The following is a 27,214-nucleotide window of genomic DNA, read 5'->3' on the forward strand; positions in this document are numbered from 1 at the left end:
AGTTAAAGAGGTCATTTGCTTTTGGAAATTTTCTAATCTGTATAAATTTCTCTGATTTATATTCTCCCTATGTATAAATGGCTTTAAGCCAATATTTGTCCTTTATAAGAATTTTTATTTTTCAAACATTAACATTTATTATTTTAGACATATTCTTGGACTCAGAGCTCATCTGAATTAGCTCTTTCTGCTTTTGTGCCTGTTTCATTTTCCCATATTATAATTTCCATCAATTTCTTCCAAATTTGACAGATCTGTTGGGTCTGGGTCTTACAAATCTGGTTGTGGTACCTCTTCATAAAACCAACTCTACAGAGGTAGGATATTTAGTAATCAAAGTTCTGAAACAACATGGGTTTCAATTGTTAAGGTCTGTCATTTTTTGATCATGAATAATACTTTGTCCTAGGTAAGATTCATTTTATGGAATTTAGTCATTTTTTTAAACCTTCAACCTTTTCAATGCTCACCTTGAATTTATGAAAAGCAACCTAATTATTCTACAAATCAGCAAGGTTCACTTCAAAAACATGACTATCAGAAGCATTTTCATTCCTTGAGACCAGTACCTTGACATCATATCAATCTTTCTTCAAAATAAAACAACTATTTCCTTCTTAGCTCCTTTTTATTGCCTTTTGTAAGGAGCTTATTCTTGACAACTGCTCCAATTCTGCTTAAAAAGTAAAAAAAAAAAAATTGGCTGTATCATATAATGGTCTTTTGTTAAGCACTGTTTGATGAGGAGTTAAGCTGATGAGAATAAATTATGATACCCCAAAGAGGCAACCGAGAAGTGACTTTTCTTCTGAACCCCTACTTATACCCCTAGACCATAAATACTTGAATAGAATAGATAGAAATAATACTAACCCATTGCCCCTCTTGGAAACTGGAAAAAGAGTATCCAGTCTCAAAGGTGCATTTGGGGCCTGCCTGCCCTTATCCCCAAATAGTATATAGATGTATAAGCATAGCCCTTAGACCTCCTCCCCTGTAGAAAGAATGACCAGACCTCTTATCCTTTTTATCCATGCAGCCTATAAGCCACATGTAGAAATATATATCTCATCCAAATTTTGTGACCATGGATACATGTCTTAACTTCTCAGTGCCCTGCCCCCCCCCCAAAAAAAAACCCCACAATTCTCAAAGATATCAGTTTAAGGAATTTCTACACCTATAGTGCACATCATAGAAGAAATCACATGTCTAGATAAAAACCAAACAAACAAAAATGACTTTACCTTGGAGATAAGGAGATAAAAAGTGGAAAACCTGAAGGAAAGAAGGAAGGAAGGAAGGAAGAGAGGCAGAGAAGGAAGGAAGGGAGGCAGAGAAGGAAGGAAGGGAGGCAGAGAAGGAAGGGAGGGAAGGAAGGCAGAAAGGGAGGGAGGGAAGAATGCAGAAAGGGAGGGAGGGAAGGAAGGAAGGGAGGCAGAGAAGGAAGGGAGGGAAGGAAGGCAGAAAGGGAGGGAGGGAAGGAAGGCAGAAAGGGAGGGAGGGAAGGAAGGAAGAAAGGGAGGGAGGGAAGGAAGGAAAGGGAATGACTTGTGTTAACAAGTCACTTAATCTTTCTTGGTTCTATAAAATTAAGGCTTTGCAGTCTTCTTCCATTTCTATATCTATTATCCTATTTTCCCACGACAGGAAATAGTTCCTTACTATGATGGTTTTTCTTATGAAAATATATTAGTAAATATATCTCAAGAATAAAGACAACTATTCATCAGAAGAAATTATAATCTTCCAAATCATCCTTTCCTAAACAGTTAGCAATGAGATACACAAGTAACTCACAATTACTTTTTACCTAGATTTCAGAAGTGACCTATACTGCTTGGTATATAATTTAGGCAATAATGACACTTTTAATTATTTAAGGGGTTCTGGGTTTGGGAAGAAGAAATGGGGAGAGAAGAATAAATGTAATCTACAAGTAAATAAAAAAAATCCTATTCATGTAAATCTGTATTTCTTCTAATTTCATATTCATTTTAACTAATGTTTGTGACATTTGAAAGACAATTATAATATGAAATATTATCAACTATTTATGTCACTGAGATATGAAAAAATCTTTACAGACCCACTCTCCTCGAATGGATTTTCATCTGTAGCTATAAGTTATTTTTCATTCAAACTAAGGAAGAAAATATGTGAGCATCTGTGTATGCAGAAATTTTTTTTTACTATTTTTGGAAAAATGTTTTTAAAATGTTTGTTATGGTAATAGGATTATTGTGCTCAAATATTATTTATTTGGACTGTAACCATTAAAGTTTTTATTAGTTAAAGAACCTTTTAGATGACACAATTAGCACTCAATTCCTTTGGAGACATATCTTTTTGGTGTTCTCCAATTCTCCAGCCCCTTTTTATAGGGCTTTAATAGTAATAATTTTTTTTAATTAAAACTTCTTCAGCATTTGAAAGTATTTCTAATATTTGGTCTGGACCACAACCATATTCTGTCATCTCCCATGATATTTTCATGACATCAAATGAACAATATAGAAGGAGAGATAGAAGTTAGGAGCACAGAAAGAAGGGAAAGGGGAGAAAGAAAGTGAATACTAGAAGGTGGAGAAAAGAGGGGAGGAGAAAAGATGAGAAAGTAAGGAAAAGAGGAAGCAGGGAAGGATGAAAAAGAAGAGACAGAAGTAGGAAATGAAAGTGGAAATGGGATAGAAAAATTTGGGCAGAAAAGAAGTAGAGAAGGAAAAGCCTACAATTCATCATGTAGGTAAGGTAGGTATTGCTTTCACCAAATAGTAATTCAGAATTCCATGGCTCTAGACTGAAACTCTAATATCTTGCTCAATTTAATTCTCAATTTTCCTGCCTTAAGAAGCAGACAACAACTAAATCCTTTTTTTTCAGATGTTATCTCTACCCCTTGGGTTTCAAGTGGAAATTTTGAGCCCAGTGGGAGAAATACACATTATGATAAAGAGATACACCACCTGCTGCCTATTTATGTCACAGAGATGGTATAAAGATTAATGAGCTCCTTAGAGAAATGTAATATAATAGTATAACAAACATATAAATATAATACCACAACATGGTTATTACATGTATGCTATAAAAAGGGCTCTCTCTGAGCAACAGCTTTGGAAGCAATAAGTATGAAAACTAGATTCCAAAATAATGAGTGTATCTGTAAAATGCAGGTATCACATCAAGCTAAACCTCATGCTTGGAAAACCTTACATTGAGATTGTCATTCTCCTAAGTAATATTATTAAATCAGGGCTTCTTCAAATATTCAGAAAATATGCAAATTGAGGGGCCAAACAGCTAACCTGTTTTGGCGTTTGCCCGCTATGTTTTTCTGTGACAAACAGCACTGTTTTGAATGGAAGTGCAGTATGTTCAATCAAATACTACTAAATTTTGTTTACTTTTACCTAATATTGTACTTCTCATGTAAGTTCATCAATTCATCAAAGAGGGAATTGGCAGCAAATTAATGAAATCTACAGGTGACACAAAATTTAAAATATTTTGGACATAAATGGTACTGCAATAAACCCATGTAGAAGAGATGAAAGTATGAACAGAGCTCGGTTTATCCTTAGTTCTCTGCCCTCTTTTGGATGATAAGGGAATGCCACATCAATAGAGATCAATGAGCACTTAGAATATAATGGAAGTACATGTCAAATCTCAAGACCCAACATATATCCCAGCTCATTTCTGGCTTTAAGTATATTTAGCTTATGCCCTAAAAACTGTCAGGATCAACAACCATAGATAGGTTCCAATGAATCCTTGAATCCAATGAACAACTGGGGTAATTTTAAGTTTAGGTAATAAGATATAAGGGAGTTCTAAGAGAGATAGTAGATGATAATTTCCTGCTCATAGGGATTAAGGAAGTTATTTGTTGTTTCTAAGGACATATTTTAAGGCAGTATATTGTTGATTCAATATCAGAAAATGATATGCTCTTATTAGGGGAAATGATATTAAAGAAGAGGCATTTCAGCTTAGCTGCTATGCCCTAAGGATCATGGATCTCTCCATGTGATTTGTAGCTAAAACCTTCCATACTCTTTTCTCCATTAGAATGTAAGCTCTTCTTCAGAGAACCAAGATGATGTAGTAAACTACCATAACTCTTCCACATTCACTTCAAACAACTATAAAATAACACCCCAAACAAATTCTGCAATAGCAGAACCAGCAAAAAAAAAAAATCAAGTTGAAACACTTGTTTTAGCACAAGAAATGTGGAAAATTAGTGAAAAAGATCTCTCTTGGATAAAAAGGGACTACAGTCCAGGACAGGAAGCCATCCAAGTCCCACAGGAGATCCTGAATTCCAGTGTGTTAGAGCAGGCACCAGGACCATGTTCCTCACATGCTTCAGCACAGCCCCAGGAAAACAGGTAGCCACCAAAGCTACTGGTACCCAAACAAACAGGCAGGCAGCAGCACAAGCCTCTGCCCCAAGCTTCAGTATAGCCCTGGGAAACAGATAGTCTCTAGCAGTCAGACCTCCATATGCTTCAGTGTTGGCCCAGACAAACAGAAAGAAATCAAAGACAGAAGAACATGTCGGATACCACCACTAGGATGCTTGCTCAGCAACAAGCTGACAGGGCCCAATACCCTGCAGCATCATTCATACTCCACTCCACCCCACAGCACATCAACAGATACAAGGGTTCCCTGAGGGCTTCAGGCCAGCATCAGTGCAGCACCAGGTAAATAGCCAGGACTTGCAGTTCTCAGCACAAGATACCTGAGACACTGCTCTTTCCATCATGGGAGCAGAAATCAAATTTAAAAGAAAGGGAAAAGATTTTTAAAAAGATGAGCAAAAGAACAACAAAAAAGAATTTGAACACAGAAAATTAGGATAGTGACAGGGAATATCAAGACATAAAACCAAAAGAGAACACAATATCAAAACATCTATGGTCAAAACCCCAAAGAAAAATAGAAAGAGCTCTCAGGCCTAGAAAAAACTCATGAAATAGCTCAAAAAAGAAACAAGAGGGGTAGAAGAAAAATTAGGAAAAAATGACAATGATGCAAGTTAAAATATGAAAAAGAGTCAACAGCTTGAAAAAAAGAAAACAACTGCTTAAAAAGAAGTAGCTAAATGGAAAAGGAGGTACAAAAATAAGAAAACAATTCCTTAAATAGTGCAATTGGCCAAATGGAAAAGGAAGTACAAAAGATAGGAAAATAACCTCTTAAAAGTTATAACTGGGCAAGTGGAAGCTAATGACATATTATGATTAAATTACAAAACTATCAGGCCAAGGAAAAATACTTCAAATTCTAGAAAAAAAACAATTAAAATATCAAGAAATCATAGTCAGGATAACACAGGACTTAGAAGCTGCAACATTAAAGACTCAGAAGTCAAATAATATTCTAGAAGGCAAAGGAGCTAGGACTACAACCAAGAATCATCTATCTAACAAAATTAAGAATAATACTTCAAGGGAGATGGTCATTCAAGGAAATAGAAAGATTTCAAGTTTTCATAAGAAGACCAGAATTGAACAAAAATTTTATCTCCAATATCCATTATCAAGACCAAGAAAAAAATATAAGGGATTCATTGTAGCTGAACTGTTTACATCCTTCCATGAGAAGATGATACTTGATTCTTAAAATTTATATCAGTAACAGTACAGCTAGAAGGAATATAGCCCCAGGGGACTATTTTAAGGTGAATTTGAGGAAATGATGTAAAAATAATTAAGGGATGAAAAAGAGGAGTTCACTGGGTGCAGAAGGAAGGGAGAGGTAGAATGTGGTAAATTATTTCACATGAAGAAGCATGAAAAACCTATTACACTGCAGGGAATAATGGAAGGCATTGCTTGAATGTTACACTCATTAGAATTAACTCAAAAAGGGAATAAAATACATGATCAATTTAATAGAGAAAGGAGGCAATAAGTAGACAGGACAAAAAAAAATCATGAGGAGGGAAAAGTGAAGGAAGAGAGAGGACAAACAGGAGGAATAATAGTATGGTGGGAAACCAATAGTCATTATATGAATGACATGATCTTTCCCCAAAAAAAATGGAAGCAGATAGCATAGTGGATCAAAAATCAAACGTCTACAATATATTGTTTAAAAGAAACACACTTCAAGCAGAGAGATATACTAAGAGTAAAAGTAAAGATTTGGAACAGAATCTATTATGTTCCCACTGAAGCAAAAACAGCACAGATAGTAATCAATCTCAGACAAAGCAAAAGTAAAATAGACCTAATCAAAAGAGATAAGGAAAGTACACCCTGCTAAAAAGTACCATAGACAATGAAGTAAAATCAATACTAAACATATATGCATCAAGTGGTATAGCATCCAAATTACTAAAGGACAATTTAGGTGAGCTGCAGATTCATAATCAAACAAGAGATAGAAAACATTATGAAATAAAACATAGATAATTTGATTTGATAATTTGATTATGTTAAATTAAAAGGTATGCACAATAAAACCAATGTAAGCATAATCAGAAAGAAAGTAAAAAGCTGGGAAACAATCTTTATAGCAAGTATCTCTGATAAACACTTAATTTCTCAAATACATAGAGAACTGAGCCAAATTTATATACAAGCCATTCCCCAATTGATAAATGGTCAAATGATATAAACAGGAAATTTTCAGAAGAAGAAATCAAAGCTATCATAGGCATATGAAAAAGTGCTCTCAATCACTTTTGATTAGAAAAATGTAAATTAAAACAACTTTTAAGTACTACCTCATTCCTATCAGATTAGCTAATATGACAAAAAAGAAAAATAATAAATGTTGGGTAAGATTGGGAAAATTGAGGTAGTAATGCATTGTAGATGAAGTTGTGAACTAATCCAACCATTCTGAAAAGCAATTTGGAATTATATCCAAAGGGCAACTTGATCCAGAAATACCACTACTAATTGTGAATCCCAAAGAGATCATTGAAAAGGACAAAAATATTTACAACAGTCTTTTTCCTGATGGCAAAATATTGAAAATTGAGAGGATGCCCATCAGTTGGGGAATGGCTAAACAATCTATGATGCATGTATGCAATGGCATACTATTGTGGAATAAGAAAAGATCAACAGACAGATTTAAAAAATACTAAGAAGACCTATACGAACTGATGCAAAAATGAAATGAGCAGAACTAGGGGAACATTGTATACAGTATAAGCAATACTGTATGAAGAGTAAACATGAATTACTCAGTTCTTTTCAGCAACACAATGTACCAAGAGAAGTACATAGGACTCAGAAAGAAAAATGCTATCCATTGTTAGGATTCTTTCAAGGTACTTATGTACTTGGTTCACACCTTTAAAGGAATTCAAACCTTTAAAGGAGTTTACACTTTTAAAGGAGTTCGATCATTGGTCCACACATTAGAGTCACATCTTTAGAGAGCATATAAAAGCCCACAGTCTGAGAAGAGGAGTCAAGATTTCATTCCCATGTCTACCTTCGTGCTGGCTGGAGACTTTGGGAGGATGAGAAGCTGAAGCTGGTTGGAAACATTCTGACAAGAGCTCTCGGGAACCAAAGAGAGAGAGAGAGAGAGAGAGAGAGAGAGGGGGGCCTCTAAAAAAACTACTGGAGCCCCAAGTGAAGGAGACAAGACTTGAAGGAGAAAATAAAGGATCTGGAGATAAGATTTGGAAAGAGACAGTAAAGGATTTTAACTCCTGGCTGCATTTTGGGATTATTGAACTGAATTGAAATTAACACTGCTTCCAGAAGCTCTCCAAGAACCTGCTCCCAGAGAATAATTACAACCTAGAGAAACAGAACATTACAATCCATATCCAGAAAAAGAATTGATGGGCCCTAAATACAAATTGAAGCACACTTTTTAAACTTTTTTTTTCATGTTTCACTGCCTTGTAATGAAGGAAAATAGAATTCTATTTTTAACAAAAAAAGAATGTGAGTTCCTTGAAAGCAGGGATTGTTTTACTTTCCTATTTGTATCTCCAATGTTTTATGCAAAAATAATACTTAATGAATGCTTCATTCATTCAGAGAACCTGAATGACTGCTATTAATTTCTGTAATTTGTATGGGCAAAAATGACATTTCCATAAGGAACTTAAAAGTATTACCAATAATTAGGATATCTTGAGAACTAGAATAAAACTCACAGTGATAGTCATTGAAAGAAAATGAAGCAAACAATGTAAGAAGTGAATAACTAAATAAAGGGGTGATATTTGAGGTTGTTTGGAATTATAAAGCTTAAAATATAGTGATAACATATTCTTGGCCAAAGATATGTTTACAGACATAACTCATAACATAATCTCAGCTAGACACTCACTGCAGCAAGGTAATATGTTTACATCCCTGCTGGCTCTCCCACTTACCACAGTGGCTATTCCAACCTTTTCATCCCTTCTCAAGCTCATACTTCTCTTTAAAAAAAAAAAAAAAAAAAAAAGCAAAAATTGATGCCACTTAAAGAGAGATCCCTCTTACTCCATTCTCTTCATCTCACACCACTCAAAGGTCTTCTTCTACGATAACCTTCCTCCCCATCTCTCATGAAGGGGCAAAGACTTCTTTCCAAGGGAAAATACCTTTCCAGGCATCCCTAGATCTTAATCTCTCCAATAGGTTAGCCTTTCTATCAGTTTCATTGTCTTTAATTTTCAATTTCTTCATATCTCTTGGCTGTTTTCCTATTGTCTACAAATAGTCCTATGTCTCAACTTAAAAACAAACTAAAAAATATCACTTGATCCTACAATTCCTGCCAGCTCTCATACTTTACCTCTCTCCCTCTTCTCAGCTAAACTTGAGAAAGGCATCTATATTAATTGACTTTTCGCCTCCTTCATTTAATGCTCTTTAGTCCATCTTCCAAACTCGTACTTCAATTGAAACTATTTCCCCCCAGATCAGCAATGATCTCTTAATGACCAAACCATTTGATTTATCTTCCATGTATTCTCTTCTCTCTAGGTTTTTATAAAAGGACTCTCTCTTCCTTCTCCTCTTATCTGTTTGACTTCTTTCCTCAGTCTTCATCAAAATCATACCTATTAATCATAGTATCCCCCATGTCTACATCCTCTTTTCTTCTACTCTCTACCCTTGGTAGTCTCACTAGCTTCCATTGGTTCAACTATCATCTTTATGCAGTTAATTCTGAGATTTTTATATTTAGTACTAAATTCTATGCTGAGTTCTGGTTTCAAATCACCATTTCTCTCTTCATTATCATGAACTGGATATTAATTGGCTATGTCAACCTTAACATGGACAAAACAGAACTGATTATTTTTCCCCAAATAATACTCCCATTACCCAAATTTACTTATTACTATTGAGGGAACCACTATTCTTTCAGTTACTCAGGTTCATATCTTCAATGTCACCAATTCCTCTCATGTATTCAATCTATTGGCAAGTTTTGTCATTTCTACTTCCATAATCTCTCCCATGGGACCCCTGGACTATCACAATAACCTTCTAAATGATCTCCATTTCTCAAATCTTTACTCATTCTAATCCATCCTTCTCTCAACCATGAAGATGGTTTTCCGTAAGCTTAAGTTTGGCCATGTCATCCTTCTACTGAAACTCCAGTGGTTCCTTATTACTTCCAGGATCAAATATAAAATTTCATTTTTGTTTAGAATGTAAATGGCATGATGGAAGGCATTTAAGTCGTCCTTAGTGAGTGACTTAGAAATAGGAAATAGCAGACATTTTTAGGAGTTGAGAAAAGTTATAATAAGCATGGCACAGAAGTATGATATTATAATGATGGGAGAATTCAATAATTTTCACTTCTATTAGCATATTCTTCCTGCCAAAAGTAATAGTAATAACTTTTTTATTTGTTTTACTATTAACTTCATCTTTCAAAGATGGAGAAACAATAATGGGGATTTCATATCCAGATCTGATTGCTACTAACAGAAGAACCGATTGCTGGGACGTCTGACAGGAAGTTCCTAATAAAGTTTGTGATATAAAAGAAATATGTGCATAGAATAGCATGCAGGGCTGGAGGATAGAATACCAACCTTCTCCCAATGCCTTCCATTATAGGGTGCAGAACCTGGACTTTTGACTCACTTCACTCTGTATGGTTTCAACACCATAGAACAAGAAGCCTCTGCAACAGATGTACTCTGGTTTTCTTCCCACCCTCTACTTGGCTGCCTCCTTTTGTGTGTTATTTCTTCCCATTAGATGATAAACATGGCAATTAGCTGGTTGACTGGTTGGTTGGTTATTGTGAGGACCAAACTGACATCACTATGTCAGAGTCGAGTTTCAGTTTGTCTAACTGTGACTGATAAAGACTAATATCAGCTCTGAATGCTTTGCCACAAGGTGGGCATAAAAAGTCCCTATGAACATATGGGTTGGGTCTTTTAATTTTACACATTTCATATTCTTCTGAACTACTTCAATTTTGTTTTACTCTCACAACACAACATCTTCTCTGATGAAGACATGTCATGCTGGTTGGTCTTATGTCAGTGTCTCCCATGTCATAAAAACAATTCTAATGTTCTTAAAAGAAATCTTGATTATTGCTTGTACTGATCATCTTGTGAGAGCTTGCCCTGTATGAGTTCTCCACAAAATGATCTTTTTGGCAAACATACATTTGGCATTTGAGCAATATAGCCAGCCCAATGGAGCTGTGCTTTCTGCCATAGAGTTTGAATGCTTGGCAGTTTAATTCAAAAAAAAAAGATCTCAGTGTCTGGTATCAAGTGATCTTCAGAAATTTCCTGAGATTCAGCATCAAATGGAAAAAATTAAGTTTCCTGGAATGGCACTGCTATACTGTCCAGATTTCCCAGTTCTACAACAATAAGGTTAGCACAATGGCTCTGTAGACCTTTAGTTTGGTAGTCAGTCTAATAGCTGTCCTCTCTCATACTTTCATGGAAACTCCAAAGCTCATTTAAGGGATGTAAGGTCTACAAACTGTAAGTCCCCCTCCTAAGAATTCAGTATTTCTTGGTGTTAAATATACTGGCTCAGACAACTCCAAGGGTTTCCATTTAGTCCTATATGATAATCCATATAGAGAATGTCAAATTAACCAGCATAATAGTGAATCCAAACAATTTATGATGCCCCTTTTCCTGATGCTCTGCCAATTAAAATTCTCTATGGAAACAGGGGTATCATAAAGGGCCTCTTAGTCTCCTGATATATTACAGCTTAGCTAGTAGGAACCTGCATTCTCTTCTGTCCTGAAAAAAGGGAATACCTTAGGTTTGGATTGAAGGGTCCTAATTTTCCCATGCTGAATTTCACAGTTTACTTTTAGAATCGCATACACACATACACACACACACACACACACACACACACACACACACACACACACACTGGTAATAGATTATTTTCTAATCAATCCTGTATTTCAGGAGCTATACCCAAAGAAAATTCTTGGAGTAAGAATCACTGTCCTCCATTATTACATGCCTCCTCCTGCAAAATATATATTTACCTTGGCTACTACTGTAATAATAATGATAATAATAATAATAATAAATAGCTGGCATCCAAATATGCCAGGCTCTGTGATAAGCACTTTATAAATATTTTAATATGATTTTTACAGACACAGGAAGTAATTTCCATTATTGTTGCCATTTTATAATTGAGGCACACGGAAGTTAACCGACTTGCCCAAGATCACACAATTGGTACATTTCTGGGGTCATGTTTGAATTCTCATTTTCCCAACTCCAGACCCAGTACTCTATCCACTGCTCCACCTAGTGTTACAGTAATCACACTGTGCTAATCTGTTTAAATTTCACCAATTGATCTGCCAGTACTTGTATGGCTATATGGTGAAGGGGAATAAGGGAAGGTGAAATCCATGGCTAAAGCTTGACATCATTCAGGTAAGTTTCCACCAAAGGTAGAATCTATCACCAACCTCATGCTGTATCCAGCATGGAATTACAGACCATGGGGAAGAGATGTATAGGTCCAATTTAACAAATCTGTTTCCTTTAGGAACTTTACTTTCTTATAGACCCCAATTAAACAAATTTCTATGATTCAAGAGGCTACAAGGGAAAATAATTTTTATGGATCAGATATGTAATCTAAACTAGCTAATTAAAAAGAAATAACGGGTGTCCTCTTCTGGAAGCATCTAATTTATTTAACTGTATTAACCAAAATTAGTCTTCTGAGTGGTCCTCAAACACTACAACTCTGCTGTGGAGAGGGTCTTTGCTTTGATTCTATTGTCGTATATATTTAGCCATTACTGTATTCTCTCATTGGGTTACTATTTAAATATCTCTTGTACCTCTTTTGTGGTGAAAACTCATTCTCCCAATGTTCTCTTTGGAGGAAATCATATGGGAACAGAGGAAAGGAGTGATAGGATAAACCTTGGATATTCAATAATCTACTACTAATCTACCCACTGGACCTAAAGTCAGGAAGTTTTGGGGCCAAATACAGCCTCAGTCATTTAATAGGTGTGCAATCCTGGACAAGTCACTTATCCTCTGCTTCAATTTCCTTAACTGAAATTCCTTAACTAAAATTAAGAAATGGCATCCATTTCTTAAAGTTATTGCAAGGATCAAATGAGATAATATTTGTATCTGGTGCATGGTAGGTACCTAACAAATGTTCATTTCTTCCCTTCTTTACCATGGATTCCCAAGCTACACTCTCATTTCCATTATCAATCTCAAGTCTTTGGACCCTGATTTTCCTGTGAAACCCCTGGGTCAGAGACTATTTCCTATCCACATACTCACATTGACAATCTCTACCCTCATCAGCAATGTCCTCCCTCCTTTAGTGGCTATACCTCTATTTTCCTTGCATGTATTTAAAAATTAAAAGCTTTGTCTCTTGCTGCTAAATGTGTGGTGCCAATTTACTTGCAGCTTTTTTATGCTGGTAATTCAAACACATGGTTAGCCAACCGGAATCAGTACAGAATGTCCATGCATGCTCCATAGTTCTTCAAGGCATCGCCCTTATACTTCATCACCACTCTCTTGGAACCAAACTCCCTAGTGTCCTCCACATAGAGCAACTGAATCAACTGAGCAAACTGATAAGGTCTTTGAATATACCAGACCCCCATTAAAACTGCAAGTGTAGCTATTCTCCACTGAAATAAAGAAATAGGAGGAGGAGGAGGAGGAAGAGGCTTAAGAGAGAGGCAATGCATTTTTATCTAAACTTGCTGAGTTTTAGAGGGCTGTGAAACATCTAGGTTGATATGTCAAGCAAGAAGGAATGTTTAAGAGAGAGAGATGAAGATAGGAACTTTAGATTTGGGAGTCATCTTAATAGAGATGATAGTTGAAAGTGTGGGAGTTGAGAGAAAGGAAAGGAAAGGGGAGGGGAAATGGAGAAAAATGAAGGGGAAGAATGTGAAACACTGTAGGAGAAAAAAAGGCAAAATTGAATAAGGATAAAGGCCTAGGGTATATTTATATATATAGGAAGTAGGGTATAGATAACATAATCTCAAAGGAGACAGAGAAGTAATGATCAGACAAATTGGACAGCTAGTCTCCCTGTCCCAACTCTCTCCTCATTCCATTCCATCCACTACTCAGATGAAAAAGTGATTTTCCTAAAAGCTCAAGTCTGAACAAATCATCCTACCCCAATCAATGCATACCAGAAAAGGATATATGCACATACAGATAAGTCTAAACATATATCTTAGTAGGAAGAGAATATGATAAATGAAAAAGGGTAATGATAAGAGGAGGAGTAGATCAAGAGAGTTAGTGGTCAGAAGCAAATCAGATTTTTCAAGAGGGAACAGGGTGGAAGAAGAATTATAAAGAGAATAGGATCATTGAAGGATATTGAAGAAAAACTAAAAACATAATAAAAACCACCCAATAAAAAACAAGAAGATTATGAAAATAAGTTAGCCAACTAGAAAAGGAGACACAGTCTCAACCATAAAAATAACTCTGAAAATTAGAATTGGTCATGGGGAAGTCAGTGAAGCTATGAGAGACCAAGAAATAATAAAACAGGTTCTAATCAAATCTGGAGAACAGATCAAAAAGAGAAAGTAGAACGGTTATTGGGCTGTCTAAAAGTTGTGACTGAAAAATAAAGAACCTTGATACAATAATGCAAGAAATAATACAAGAAAAATTTTTCTGGAGTGATAGAACACCTTACTTTCCAGGGAAACTAGAAATAGAAAAAATAGATCAATCACCACCTCAATGAGATCTCTTGTGGAAAACACATAGGAATATTATTGCCAAAATTTTGAAATTCCCAGATCAAAGAGAAAATTTTGTATGAAAATAAGAAAAAAAAAACAATCCAAATACACTGGAGCTTTAATTAGAATTATATAGGATTCATCAGCAACCACCATAAAAGAACACAGGTCCTATGATCATATCTACTGACAATCAAAAGAACTAGATCTGTGGTCAAAAATATTATATCTAGCAAAATTATAATATTGAAATGAGAAAAAAATGAACATTTAGCAAACATGCAGATTTTCAATACTTTCTATCAACCAAACCTGAACTCAATAGAAAATTTAATATAGATGACCCACTATCAAAGATCAATTATAGGAATTCAACCTGGACACAGTTTTAATTTTTTTACATGGGAAATATATAATATATGTTTCATATTGACATCAACAATAAAATAGCACAAAAGAAAGATTGGGACAGACTTAAGGTAAAAATAGTGTCATACAAATGAGGTGCAAAGGAAGAATAGGCACAGAGGCATTAGAGGGGAGAGGTAGACTCATAATTCTAAAAAACTAATTACATCAGGAGTGAGTTAAATAGGCAACAATACATAAAAACCATAAAGGGTATGAGACCCTCCCCAAAATCCACAGAGAAATAAGAGGGGAGGGATGACCTTTCTGTCATCTTAACCAATCTGAGAGATGTGTAGTGGTTCCTCAGAGTTGTTCTTAATTTGCATTTCTCTGATCAATAATGACTTAGAACATTTTTTCATATGACTAGAAATGGTTTTAATTTCTTCACCTGAAAACTGTCTGTTCATATCCTTTGACCATTTATCATTTGGAGAATGGCTAAAATTCTTATAAATTTGAGTTAATTCTCTCTATAGTAAATAAATATTTTAAAATAAAATACTAGCAAAGAGTATATACAACACTAGGTTGAATTTATATGAGGAATGCAGGATTGGTTCAATATTAGGAAAACTATAAGCACAACTAACCCTATCTATTACAAAATCAATAAAGTCAAATGATTATATCAAGAGGTTCAGAAAAAAATAACTTTTGACAAAATTCAACATTGATTCCTATTAAAAACACTGGAATGTATAATAAAGAGATGGAATTTTTCTTAAAATATATCTAAATTTTGAACACGCATCATCTGTAATGGGAGTAAACTAGAAACCTTTTCAATAAGTTCAGGGGCAAAGCAGAGATGCATATTCTTATTATTAGTATTCAATATTATATTAAAATTGATAACTATAGCAATAAGATAAAAAATTGAAGAAATAAGAAAAGGAACAAGGAAAACAAAACTATTACTCTTTGTAAATGAAATGATGGTATACTTATAGGACTCTAGAAAATCAAATAAAACACTAGTTAAAAAGGCAACTTTCATAAGTTACAGGATATAAAATAAACCTGTGTATATCATCAGTATTTTTATATGTAATCATCAAAACCCAGCAGAAAAAGATAGAGAATTCCATTCATAATAACTGTAGGCAGTATAAAATACTTGGGAAGTCTACTTGTCATGATTTAAGACAGAGGAATTATGTGAACCCAATAACATACTTTAAAAAAATACAAAATCTAAATACAAATCTAAATAACTAGAGAAATATTAATTGCTCATGGATAGGCTGAACCAATAAAATGAAAATTGCAATACTGCCTAAATTAATTTATTAATTCAGTATCATGCCAACCAGCTTGCAAGAATTATGTTACGGAACTAGAAAATAAAGAAATATCATCTACAGGAACAAAAAGTCAAGAATAAAGGAATCAATGAAAAAAAGAAAAGAAAAGAAAAGAAAGAAGGTCTAGCAGTGCCAAATATCAAATTATACTATAAAATAGTAATCATCCAAATAAAATAGCACTGGGTAAAAAGTAATGTAACTGATCATTGGAATAGACTATGCATATAATATACAAAAGTGTAATGTTCCGGCTAGTTTTCTGGAGGTCCTTCAGAAGAGCCTTGGTCTCAGCAGGATAGTCCCAAGAAGATAGACAAGAATAGAGTCCAAAGTCTTTATTGTCTCCTTTACAGTTTGTTTCTGTCATAGTCTGACCCAGTCTCAGTCTCAGCTGACCCAGTCTCCTCCGGCAGTTTGCCAGTCTGCCAGTTTCAACCAGTCTATGCCTGAATATGACTTTGTCCCCAGTTTAAATACTTTATTACAATTACATCATTACAGTAGACTGAATATGTGTGAACTAGAGAACCATTATATCACCATGCTAAGTATTAAGTATATGCATATTAGAAAACCATCATCTCATCAATTCCACTGAGTTAACAACTTATTTCAAGAATACTTGTCCAGAATTGTATATCCTCTACGCAAAAGTATAAGAACATTGTAACTTATATTTAACAAACCAAATAATTCCACCTATTGGGATAAGAATTTACTATTTGTCATAATTTGCTAGGAAAATCAGAAAACAGTCTGGCAGAAAATAGGCATAGACAAGTATCTCACATCACATACCAAGTTAAGTTCAAAATCTGTACATGATTTAGGCTTAAAAGTTGCTAACATAAGCAAATTAGGGGAGTATTAAAAAAAAAAAAAAAAAAACTATATGTCAGACTTAAGGGCAAAACTTACTGACCAAACAAGAGACAGATGATAGAATCACAGTGGTTAAAATAAATAATTTTGAATACATGTAATTAAAAAGATGTTTGCACAAACAAATCAATATAGCCAAAATTAAAAGGAAAGCAGGAAACTGAGGGAAATGTTCATAGCAATTTTCTCTGATAAAAATCTCATTTATCAAATGTATTAGCTAAGCTAAATTTATGAAAATATGAGCTGTTCTCAATTGATAAAACATAAAAAGATACAAACAGGCAGTTTTCAAAAGAAGAAATCAAGTTTGTCATTAATTTTATCAATGCAAACTAAAACATCTCTGAGAAATCATCACATGCTCATCAATAGAAAACAAATACTGGAGGGAATTTGAAAATAAAAACAAAAACATAGTAATGCACCATTGGTGAAGCTGTGAATTAGTCCAATCATTATTGGAGAACAATTTGAAATTATGCATAAAGGGCTGTAAAATTGTAAATGTCTTTTGATCCAGCCACTATATCTGTATTTCCAAAGAAGTCAAAGAAAAAACCCATATGTACAAAAATATTTATGACATATTTTTTTTTTTGGTGGCACTGAAATACTGGAAACTGAGGGGATGCTTATAAAGTGGGGAATTTGGTATATGTCTGTGATGGAATACTATTGTATTATAAGAAATAGCATTGGGGGCATCTAAATGACTCAATGGAGAGAGCATTGGGCTTGAAGTCAGAGACTTGAGTTCAAATCCAGCCTCAAAAAATTAATATTTGCTAGTTGTGTGATCCTGGGCAAGTTCCTTGACCCCAAATGAATTGGGAGGGTGGGAAAAAAAGGAATGAATGTTATAAAAACAAAGTTAAAAAGGATAGTTTTAGAATAATTTTGAAGACTTTTATGAATTAATATAAAATAGAATGAAGAAAATGAGAACAGTTTATACAAAAATAGCAATATTGTAATGATAATCAACTATAAAAGACAGCAAATCTGATCAATACAGTCATCCACAATTCCAAAATATTTATAATAAAAATACTATCAAATTCTAGATAAAAAATTAATGGAAAAAGTGCAGATTTAATTATATTTTCCTCTTTTTCTTGCTCTTTTGTTTTTGGGGAGAGGAAACATGTTTTACATGATTTGAGGAAGGAGTATAATATTTCTTACCTATCAATGTGTGGGAAAGAGCAGAGAGAGGGAAAAAATTTGGAAGTGAACATAAAACTTAAAAAAAGAGAATTGAGGTACATGCATGTTATGAAAACTGCCCATGTTTTTTATCATATTAATAAACAGAAGATCTAAGAATCAAATCTAAGTTGTTTGATTTCTAAAGCATAAATTTTGCCATTTTCACTATAAATGAAACCTAAAGGCAAAAAGGAGGAAAGTGAAAAGGTGTCATGCTCATAAAAAGTGACCAGTGTTTAATAATGGAAATAATTCTAGTCTTGCTCCAACATTTTTTGTAGAAGATGAAGAAGTTAGAGGTATAAAAAAAGATCTGGCAGAACTTGCCTCTAAATCAAATCAACTTATACTTCAACATCGGTGGCTTAAATGTAAAAGGTGGGCATAGGGAAAATAGCACAGCACAGTATTTTGAATGTAGTAGATACTTAAGTATTTATTGACTGTTGACAGTGAAAAACACATTAGAAATCATGGTTCAAGAGTAACAAAAAGAAAGGTCACAAGCTCGAAGATGACATAAAAGCTTTGTGAGTATTCATTTTGAATACATTCTTTGAACAGAGCCAGAAAATATTTAATATGGCAAGTAACAAATCTTACTATTCAAATAAATTCCTTATATTTCAAGAAACAAGACAAAAATTGTTATTGATCTGGGAGTCATTTATGAACCAATTGTCTGTGTGTAGTCAAACTGTTAATTAGATAGAAAATACATAAAAACCAATACCAAAACAAAAGAAAGAAAATATGAGAAAATAGGACATATAATTAAAATATTTGCAAGGTGATCTATGTAACAATTTCTTCACATTGAGAAATTGAAAATAAAACACAAATTATCACTTTTTCCTAAGATATTTAAACCAAACTAAGTCAATCACCATAATAAAGAGACCAAAAGAAACTAGAAATTTCCTTAGCCAAAAAAAAAAAAAAACATTTTATCTTTCTAATAAGTGGCAACCAGATCGATATAGAATATAAACTTATTTATAAAAGTCTTACCAAAGAGCTGAGAAAGTTATAAATAACAACACCTCATAACATTTAAAGTTGTAAAAGTAAAACAAAACAAAACAAAACAAAAAAACAAAAAAATAAATTTATAACAAGTTTGGTGAGAAAAATCTGATCATTCTGAGAATATTTCTGTGTGAAATTGTAGGAAGACAACAAAAGGTGATAAAAATGGAAAAAAAAGATAAACAATTTTTATGAAAAAAATTTGTCCATCAAATTAGTGGAACTAGTCCATATTTAACTCAAGCTCATAATATGTGTGTTATATAAAGAGATAAAAATGGCGCAGAACACAGGGAAGATTTGTGGTGGAAGCAACATTATTTTAAGGGTATTGAAGGATAGATTTTTAGGATTTCAAAGAGTAGAACATTACAAACACTTGGGAAAATATATCTACCAAGACTTTTCGAATTCCACTAAATATATAAGAGAATAATTAGTATTTCCAGAGAGCATTTTTGATGACAATATGAAAAGGAAACAGTAAAGTTTTACAAATTATTCTTAAACTTGCATCTTTCTAAAGTAAAACAATTGACTCTGAAACATAGAGAATACACTATTCCTCTGTATGCATTCTTTATTGGCTTTAAAAAAATTGGATTCATTAAGAAAAAAAATGTTGCTTTAAAAGTTCTCCTCTGTCAAGATATTTCCAATATTATAATCAGATTAATATCTATCAAGATCCCTTTTCTACATCTATAGGAATACAATTTCCCATAAAGGAGACAAAGCTATGCCCAGAATCTGATTAGATTCTCAACTCAACTTTCTGGTCATCTATGGGCATGAAAAGTCACACTTACACCTTAGACTTGGTCAGTATCTGAGACTACCATATCTTGCCCTGTGAGTTGATAAGTTTTCATAGGGAGATGGAAATATGGGTAGCTTGCTATATGTTGTTCTGTTGGAGCTTTATAAACCTTCTTTCATTTATTATTAATTTTTGCATAATTGCTAATTAAAATTGATCATTAATTAATAATGAATTAAGCATTCATTTATTTTGATATTTAATGTAATATGGTACTGATGGAGGCCTCTACCATGAATTTCTTGGAAGATATGACAAAAAAAAAAGGATTTGACAGCAGATAATTTTATATAATGATGCTCTGGATTTCTAACATCAAGCAAAGCATACAACTGGAAGAGGTAGACTCATCAAAGATATCTGCCACTGTTTTAAAGAACATTCAGGACAGACTCTGAAAGGAAGAAGTTTATACAGATGTGAGGTTCTCCAGAGGAACCTTTTTTGAGAATGAGATGCTACTTCTATATCTAGCCTTAGAACACAGTCCTTCAAAATGGTTCAGCTTAACTATACACACAGTAGAAAACAAGTGGAAAAAGGATACATTTTCCAGATGATAATATGTAATTGAAAGGGGAATTTACAGAGCTGATCTATCAAAGCTGATCATGGATGTTAGTAAGATGTAACATATTGCCAATAGTATTATTTGAGAGAATTGATACACTAAACAATATCACAGATATGTATGTGTGGGACTGGTTTGGTTAAATCAATAAGTAAGAGAGCAAAGGATAAACAATGGACAATCCCTGGACTCTGTTGGCATCTATGCCACATCAGGATACCCATAAAGAGTGAATCCCTTTACAGAGGATTAATGGGAGGAGATGAATGAGACATATATGGAATTTGAAAGTGTCAATATGGATGATCACTGAAAATACTGACAACAGGGGAATAGAAAACTCATATTTTCCACTGGTTTATTCCCCTAAAATGTGAAGAAAGGCTAAATATTTGCAAATTGGCTTAGCAAAGAAGATTGTGAAAAGACAAAATTATGTCTAAGAAGTATATTTTTTTAAAAAGAAAGAATAATTTCATATAATTAAAGTATGCATATCTAGAAGCAATGAAATCAAGTGAAGAATGAACAAATGTAGGATAAATAGAGAAAAAAAAAGATTTGATAGGGAGATCTATTAGGCTATAGAATAATGTGACAAGGGAATTAGGGAGATATAATATACTCTAACATTTAAAACTAAGTTAAATAAAAGATTAGAATCCCTTCTTATGGGAGAATTACTAAGAAGGAGGACTAAAAATCTAAAGATTTTTCTCATTTTTAATGGTCAGATTCTATCCTGTAAGTAGTGCATTAGAAACTAATGACATATGATTCCTCACTGACAGATTTAATGGCATCAATAAGGCCTCTCTGTCCATTGCTGCAAATTGATCCAACATGACACTGACAAGGGCAGGTTGCACTTAATGACCTCCATAACTGAAGGATGTAAATGAAAAATGAGGAGAAGTACAAATAAATCTTTGAACATTTCTCTAAAACAGGTATGGCAAAAATGACTTGTTTGAAGGATCCCAAATGTAAAACCCAAACTCATTTTGGAAGCTGTCCATTTTAGAACACACTCACATGTGGTATATGTAAGGTTGTAAATGATCTGCCAAATCATTTTTTGTACCACATTTCCTTTTAACTTGACAAAAAAAGAAGAAAGCAAAGTCATTTTGATCTCATAGCTAGTGAAAAAAACAAGATCATAAACATTTACCCTGAAAAGAGCAAAATCTGCTGTTCAGATAAGGGTAATCTTTCTTTTTTAGCTAGGATGTTTTTGCATAAAATAATCCCTAGCCTAAATGCATGTGATTTTTTTATTCTCTTTGGATGTAAAAAGAAAATACTATATGACCACTGTTTCTTTTATTTCCCCCAATTATCAGTAACAAACAGGATATGTTCAACCACAATAACAATGACAAATGCCTGGAGTGAAGTAGACTAATGCTCCACACTGGCAGAGTGATGTGTCTCTTCAAAAACCTGTTGAATTGTTTGAGAACCACAACAATTTGCCAGATAATTGTTAATTTTCAAAGACACCAATGTTTTTTTCTTGCCCTTTTCTCTAACACAGTGCTCTCCATATAAAAATAGTACCTGCATAGCCACCTTTATGGCGATTGTAAAAAATTAGTCCATTCCATTGAGAATCTTTACATGCGAAGCAAATGCTATAATTATCTCCATTTTACAAATAAGGAGATGACCACACAGAAAATAACGGTATGAGGAATTTTGAATTCAGGTTTTCTTGATTCCAAGTCTTGTGTTTTATTCTATCTATCTAAAAGTCACACAGAGAAGCTTGAAAATGCTCCAGTGTATGATCATTTTATTTTTAATTTATTAGTTTAATATTGCCAGGACTTACAGAGGGAAGACAAAATAATTCTTCAGTTTTCTAAACAATCATCTCTGTCTTCTCTTTTTTTCTTCCAACATTCCATAGTTTCTGTCTGTCTTTATTTGTCTGTATGTCTCTCTTACTCTCTTTCACCAAATCTCTCTGTGACTTTCTCCCTCTGCCTACCCTGTCTCAGGTTTGCTCTCTCTTTGTATGTCTCTTTTTATTCCCCCTACATATGCCTCTCTCTGTCTTTATCTCTTTGTCTCTCCCTGTCTCTTTCTGTCTCTCTCAGTCTCTCTGTCTAGTCTCTCTGTCTATCTTTCTGTCTCTGTCTCTGTCTCTTTCTGTCTCTCTCTCTGTCTCTGTCCTAGTCTCTCTGTCTTTCTGTCTCTGTCTCTGTCTCTCTATATCTGTGTCTGTCTCTCTGTCTCTGTCTCTCTGTCTCTCTGTCTCTCTCTCTCTCTCTCTGTCTCTCTCTGTCTCTCTCTCTCTCTCTGTCTCTCTCTCTCTCTCTTTCTGTCTCTCATACACACACACACACACACACACACCACCACCACCACCACCACAGATGTCTACCTCAAGAACAGGATCTCTAGATGGTATTGTATGTTAATCATTTTTCAAGAAATTACATTTAATAAGTATAAATTATGTAAGATTTTTAGAATGCAATGATAATTAATTATTATGGTTCTGTTATTCCCAAAATCTAATCTGAACAGGTTGTTGAAAATTTGAAACACACACACAACACACATATACACACACACACAATGTGTGTGTGGTAACATAAAACTACCATTACATTAAGAATTCATGATTTAATTTCTACTTTTAAAAAATGTACATATTAAACAAAATACCTTTTTTAAGTACAATAAAGTTAGTACCTGTTGCCCATCTCTAACAGCAGCTTCAGCTGACATCTTTTTATGGAATTCATCCAAATACCAGTCCTTCACTTGTAAGAAATTTTTCAAAGCTCGCTGATATTCTTGAGCCAAGCGCAAGTTTTCTTCCAGGGAAATGTGGTATTTAATCTAGAAAATTAAAAAGAAATTCACCAAAATCACTAACCACTAAGGCATAATTTATTTAAATTTTGGTATGTCCTTGAATATTGTAAATTTTCTTTGCCTACTGTAAATATACTCAATGAAATCAATAAAAGATAGGTATGAAACAGAATTAAGAAATAATATTACTAGGGGAAATATTCTAAGCACAATAGTTCACAGTAAGGAAATAATTGTTTCAAATGTAACAGTTTATTTACAAATGTGACTTATGATCTTTACATAATAGGACTTGCCTTATTTATCCTTAAAGCCTTCTTGGATGTTTTCTTTTTGGATGAACACTACTTTCTAAAATTGAAGAAACTTCTACCAGAGCCACTTATCCAAATGACAGTCCCTCTATTTGAATTGTTTACCATTCAAAACAAGAACAACAAAAATTTCTTTTCACCTCCCTAGCATCCAGAATTTCTGGTTTACTATTCAGGTTTTTCTAATCCTTTTACAAATTAGAGGAATTTGAGATCAAGGAATTCACAGCATAGGCGTCAGGAATATTAGGGAGTTGAAATAAGTTTCAGAATTCAGGATACAAATTGTTATCAAAAGATTAAGAAGGCAGATTGGATTAATAGGACTTGAGTCTTAAGGGCCTCTAATATTTTTGAATATTTTTTCAATTATGTCCATATTTTTGTGACCCCATTTGAGATCTGCTTTGCAAAGACACTGGAGTGGTTCGCCATTTCCTTCTACAATTCATATTATAGATGAGAAATTGAGACAAAAAGGGTTACATGACTTGTCCAGAGTCACATAGCTAGTCAGAATTTCTAAAACTAGTCAAGTTGAATAGAATAAACATTTCATTATGTACCACTCTTAAAACATTGCTTTGTAGGTTAAATAGATTTTGGAGGTGAGTTATCATTAGTAATAATATTAATTCCTTGGAAAAATACATTACAAATTCTCCAAGTGACCCATAAATAATTTTGGGTATATCAAGTTGGAAATCGCCTACATTTTAAAACCAGCCATATCATTATATCTTTTTATACATTCACTCTTACATTTCAAATAATAACAATGGTTGATTATCATTCCTGCTGATATTTGAAAGTTATTTATCAAGTGTATATTCTTAAAGATATTAAAGATTGTTAATAATGGGTCAATCATACCCTATCTATGTTATTGATACAAAAAGATATTAACAGACAAGAGGTTACAAGTATTCTTTAAGGATGAAAAGTTATAATCGATGTTTGAAGAATAATATATGGAGAGGATCCAAACTATTTTTAGAATTCTTTTATAAAAAATATTTTTTATTACAGCTTTTCACTTTCAAAACATATGCATGGACAATTTTTCGACATTGCAAAACCTTGTGTTCAAAAATTTTTTCCTCCCTTCTGTATACTTCCTCCCCTAGATGGTAAATAATTCAATATGTTAAACATGTTAAAAATATGTTAACTATAATATATGTATACATACTTATATAATTATCATACTGCACAAGAAAAATCAAATCAAAAAAGAAAAAGAATAACAAAGAAAACAAAATTCAAGCAAATAACAAAAAAGAGTGAAAATGCTAAGTTGCTATCCAACTCAGTTTCCACAGTCTTTTCTCTGGGTAGATGGCTCTCTTCATCACAAGATCATTGGAACTAGCTTCAATCATCTATCTATCTCGATGTTGAAAAGAGCCACATCTGTTAGAAATGATCTTCTTATAATCTTCTTGTTGTCGTGTACAATGATCTCTTGGTTCTGCTCACTTCACTTAGCATCAGTTCATGTAAGTTTTTTTCTTCAAGCCTTTCTGAAATCATTTTGCTGGCCATTTCTTACAGAATAATAATATTCCATAACATTCATATACCATAACTTATTCAGTCATTCTCCAACTAATGGACATCCATTCAGTTTTCTGTTTCTTGCCATTACAAAAAGGGCTGCCACAAACATTTTTGCACATGTGGGACCCTTTTTCTCCTTTATGATCTCTTTGGGATATAAGTCCAGTGTGCTAAATAAATTTTGAACAGAAATGTGTATTTCTTTTAAAATATTTATCCCCTGATTTTTATTGTGCCTCCTGAAATAGGTTTTGACTAAATTTTACAAAGGTTATTTTAGAAATAGAATCAAGCTTAATAGTTATTTATTCCAACATCCCCCCAGTTCCTGCCCCCACCAATGTACACACACACACACACACACACACACACACACACACACACACAATTAAGTTCATACCTCACACAATTTTATTAATAAGATAAGTGAAACCCTTTAGGCTTCCTTTTTCTTTTTAAGTTGACAAGATTTCCCCTTATCCCTTAGTACTGCTGATGAATACAATCTCACTATGGTTCCTAAAATATTGACAATTCTAATATAAGATAATCATATTAAATTTCTTTCTTCAAAATTCCAACACCATAATAACCAATAAACATCCTACCTATATGATGACCCTTTAAATTTGCCTTGGTTTCCCTAACTTCCTTAAGAATTGAACTAAACAGCAAGCCTTTCTGTTTCTCCTCATATTCAAATAGCTTCAGCTCTGAGATTAATTCCTATCTACTTTTATGCTACTTTCACGATCTTTTAGGCTTTTAGTTATTTATATATGCTCTCCCTTTTGTTTATACCTATAATACTATAATGCTTATCTTTGTAGTAAATACTTAATAAATTAGTTAATTGATTGCTTCAAATTACAATTTTGGGGGGAAATTGTCAATTATCTTTAGACACTAGTCATCATATTTAGAAAATTCTTCAGACTCTAACTTTACAAGTTTTCCATTGTAATTAATTACATTCCAATCTGGATGAGAATTTGCCATAAAAAAAGAAGGGCCATTGAAAACCTATGCTTTCTCAAAATCATCCTCTACATTATAAAGAGTTACAAGGACAGAAAAGGATGCTAAAATGAGAAAGCATAACATTTGACTTGTGGGACATTCACTAAACATTATGGAACCTCGTAGCTGCACTCATTTTGGAAATTATGTTATGCCCACAGTGCAATGCACTGTGTCCTTCCCAAATGTACATATTTTCCATTTCTGGGTGACAACAGTTCTTTCTGCTCCCATGCTGCATAATTCGGAAAGGTGCCAAGATATCAAATTGTGTAATCATGCCAATGAATCTTCAAAATATTGGTACATCAGTCATAATATTTTACATTATCATTTCCCAGTAATGAATGTATAGAAGGCTTTCCCAATTCACCACAAATTCTGGAAAGTCAGTGACCTTCAGATGTGCAATGAAGTTTAAGTTTTTTAATTTTAAATAATGGTATTCTGCAGGCATTGAAAATGTTTTTATGTCTAACTGTGGTTCCACCTCACGACTCTGACTTGTTTAATTTTAGCCAATGGTATAACAGGATGTAAATGAACCAAAGGGGGAGGATGACAATTGGTTGAGCTATGTCTGAGGAAATCACGCCACCACCATTTTAAGTGGAACTGCTCATAAAATAATAGCAAGGGGAAGGATTTTTAAGTGGAGAGTAAAAAAGGAAGGGAAAAAATTAGAGAGAAAGAACAGGGAAAGTAAGATGACTTTGGGGGATGTTTTATCCAAATACAGTGGAATCATAATCAACAAAAAAAGGATGTTTCCTCCTCTTTGAGTACTCATTAAACTTGAATTTGTCAAAGATGATCTCAGGTGCTTCCATTTACTACTATGTAAACTCTGAACCTGAATTTGAAACACACTGATTTTAAATTTTTCTATATTGAAATTATTACATTGCAAATAGCCTTCCAACATTATTAATTAAATTATAGAATTAAAGGGAGAAGGCATGTTGGAGATGGCCTAGGAAAACCTTTTCATTTTATAGATGAAGAAACTAAGGCTTAAGGAAGAATAACTAGA

General features: G+C 33.6%; 1 protein-coding gene across 1 annotated transcript in view; it reads right to left on the minus strand.

Moving 5' to 3' along the window:
• Positions 1–27,214, minus strand: part of CCDC178 (coiled-coil domain containing 178) — a 630,290-nt gene that overhangs the window by 202,473 nt on the left and 400,603 nt on the right. The window contains exon 20 of the mRNA XM_074277537.1: positions 23,162–23,311. Coding sequence (XP_074133638.1) covers positions 23,162–23,311 — 150 coding nt within the window. The remainder of the gene's footprint in view (positions 1–23,161; positions 23,312–27,214) is intronic.

Source organism: Sminthopsis crassicaudata, chromosome 1 (genome assembly GCF_048593235.1).
Source record: "Sminthopsis crassicaudata isolate SCR6 chromosome 1, ASM4859323v1, whole genome shotgun sequence".
In the NCBI taxonomy this organism is placed as follows: Eukaryota; Metazoa; Chordata; class Mammalia; order Dasyuromorphia; family Dasyuridae; genus Sminthopsis; species Sminthopsis crassicaudata.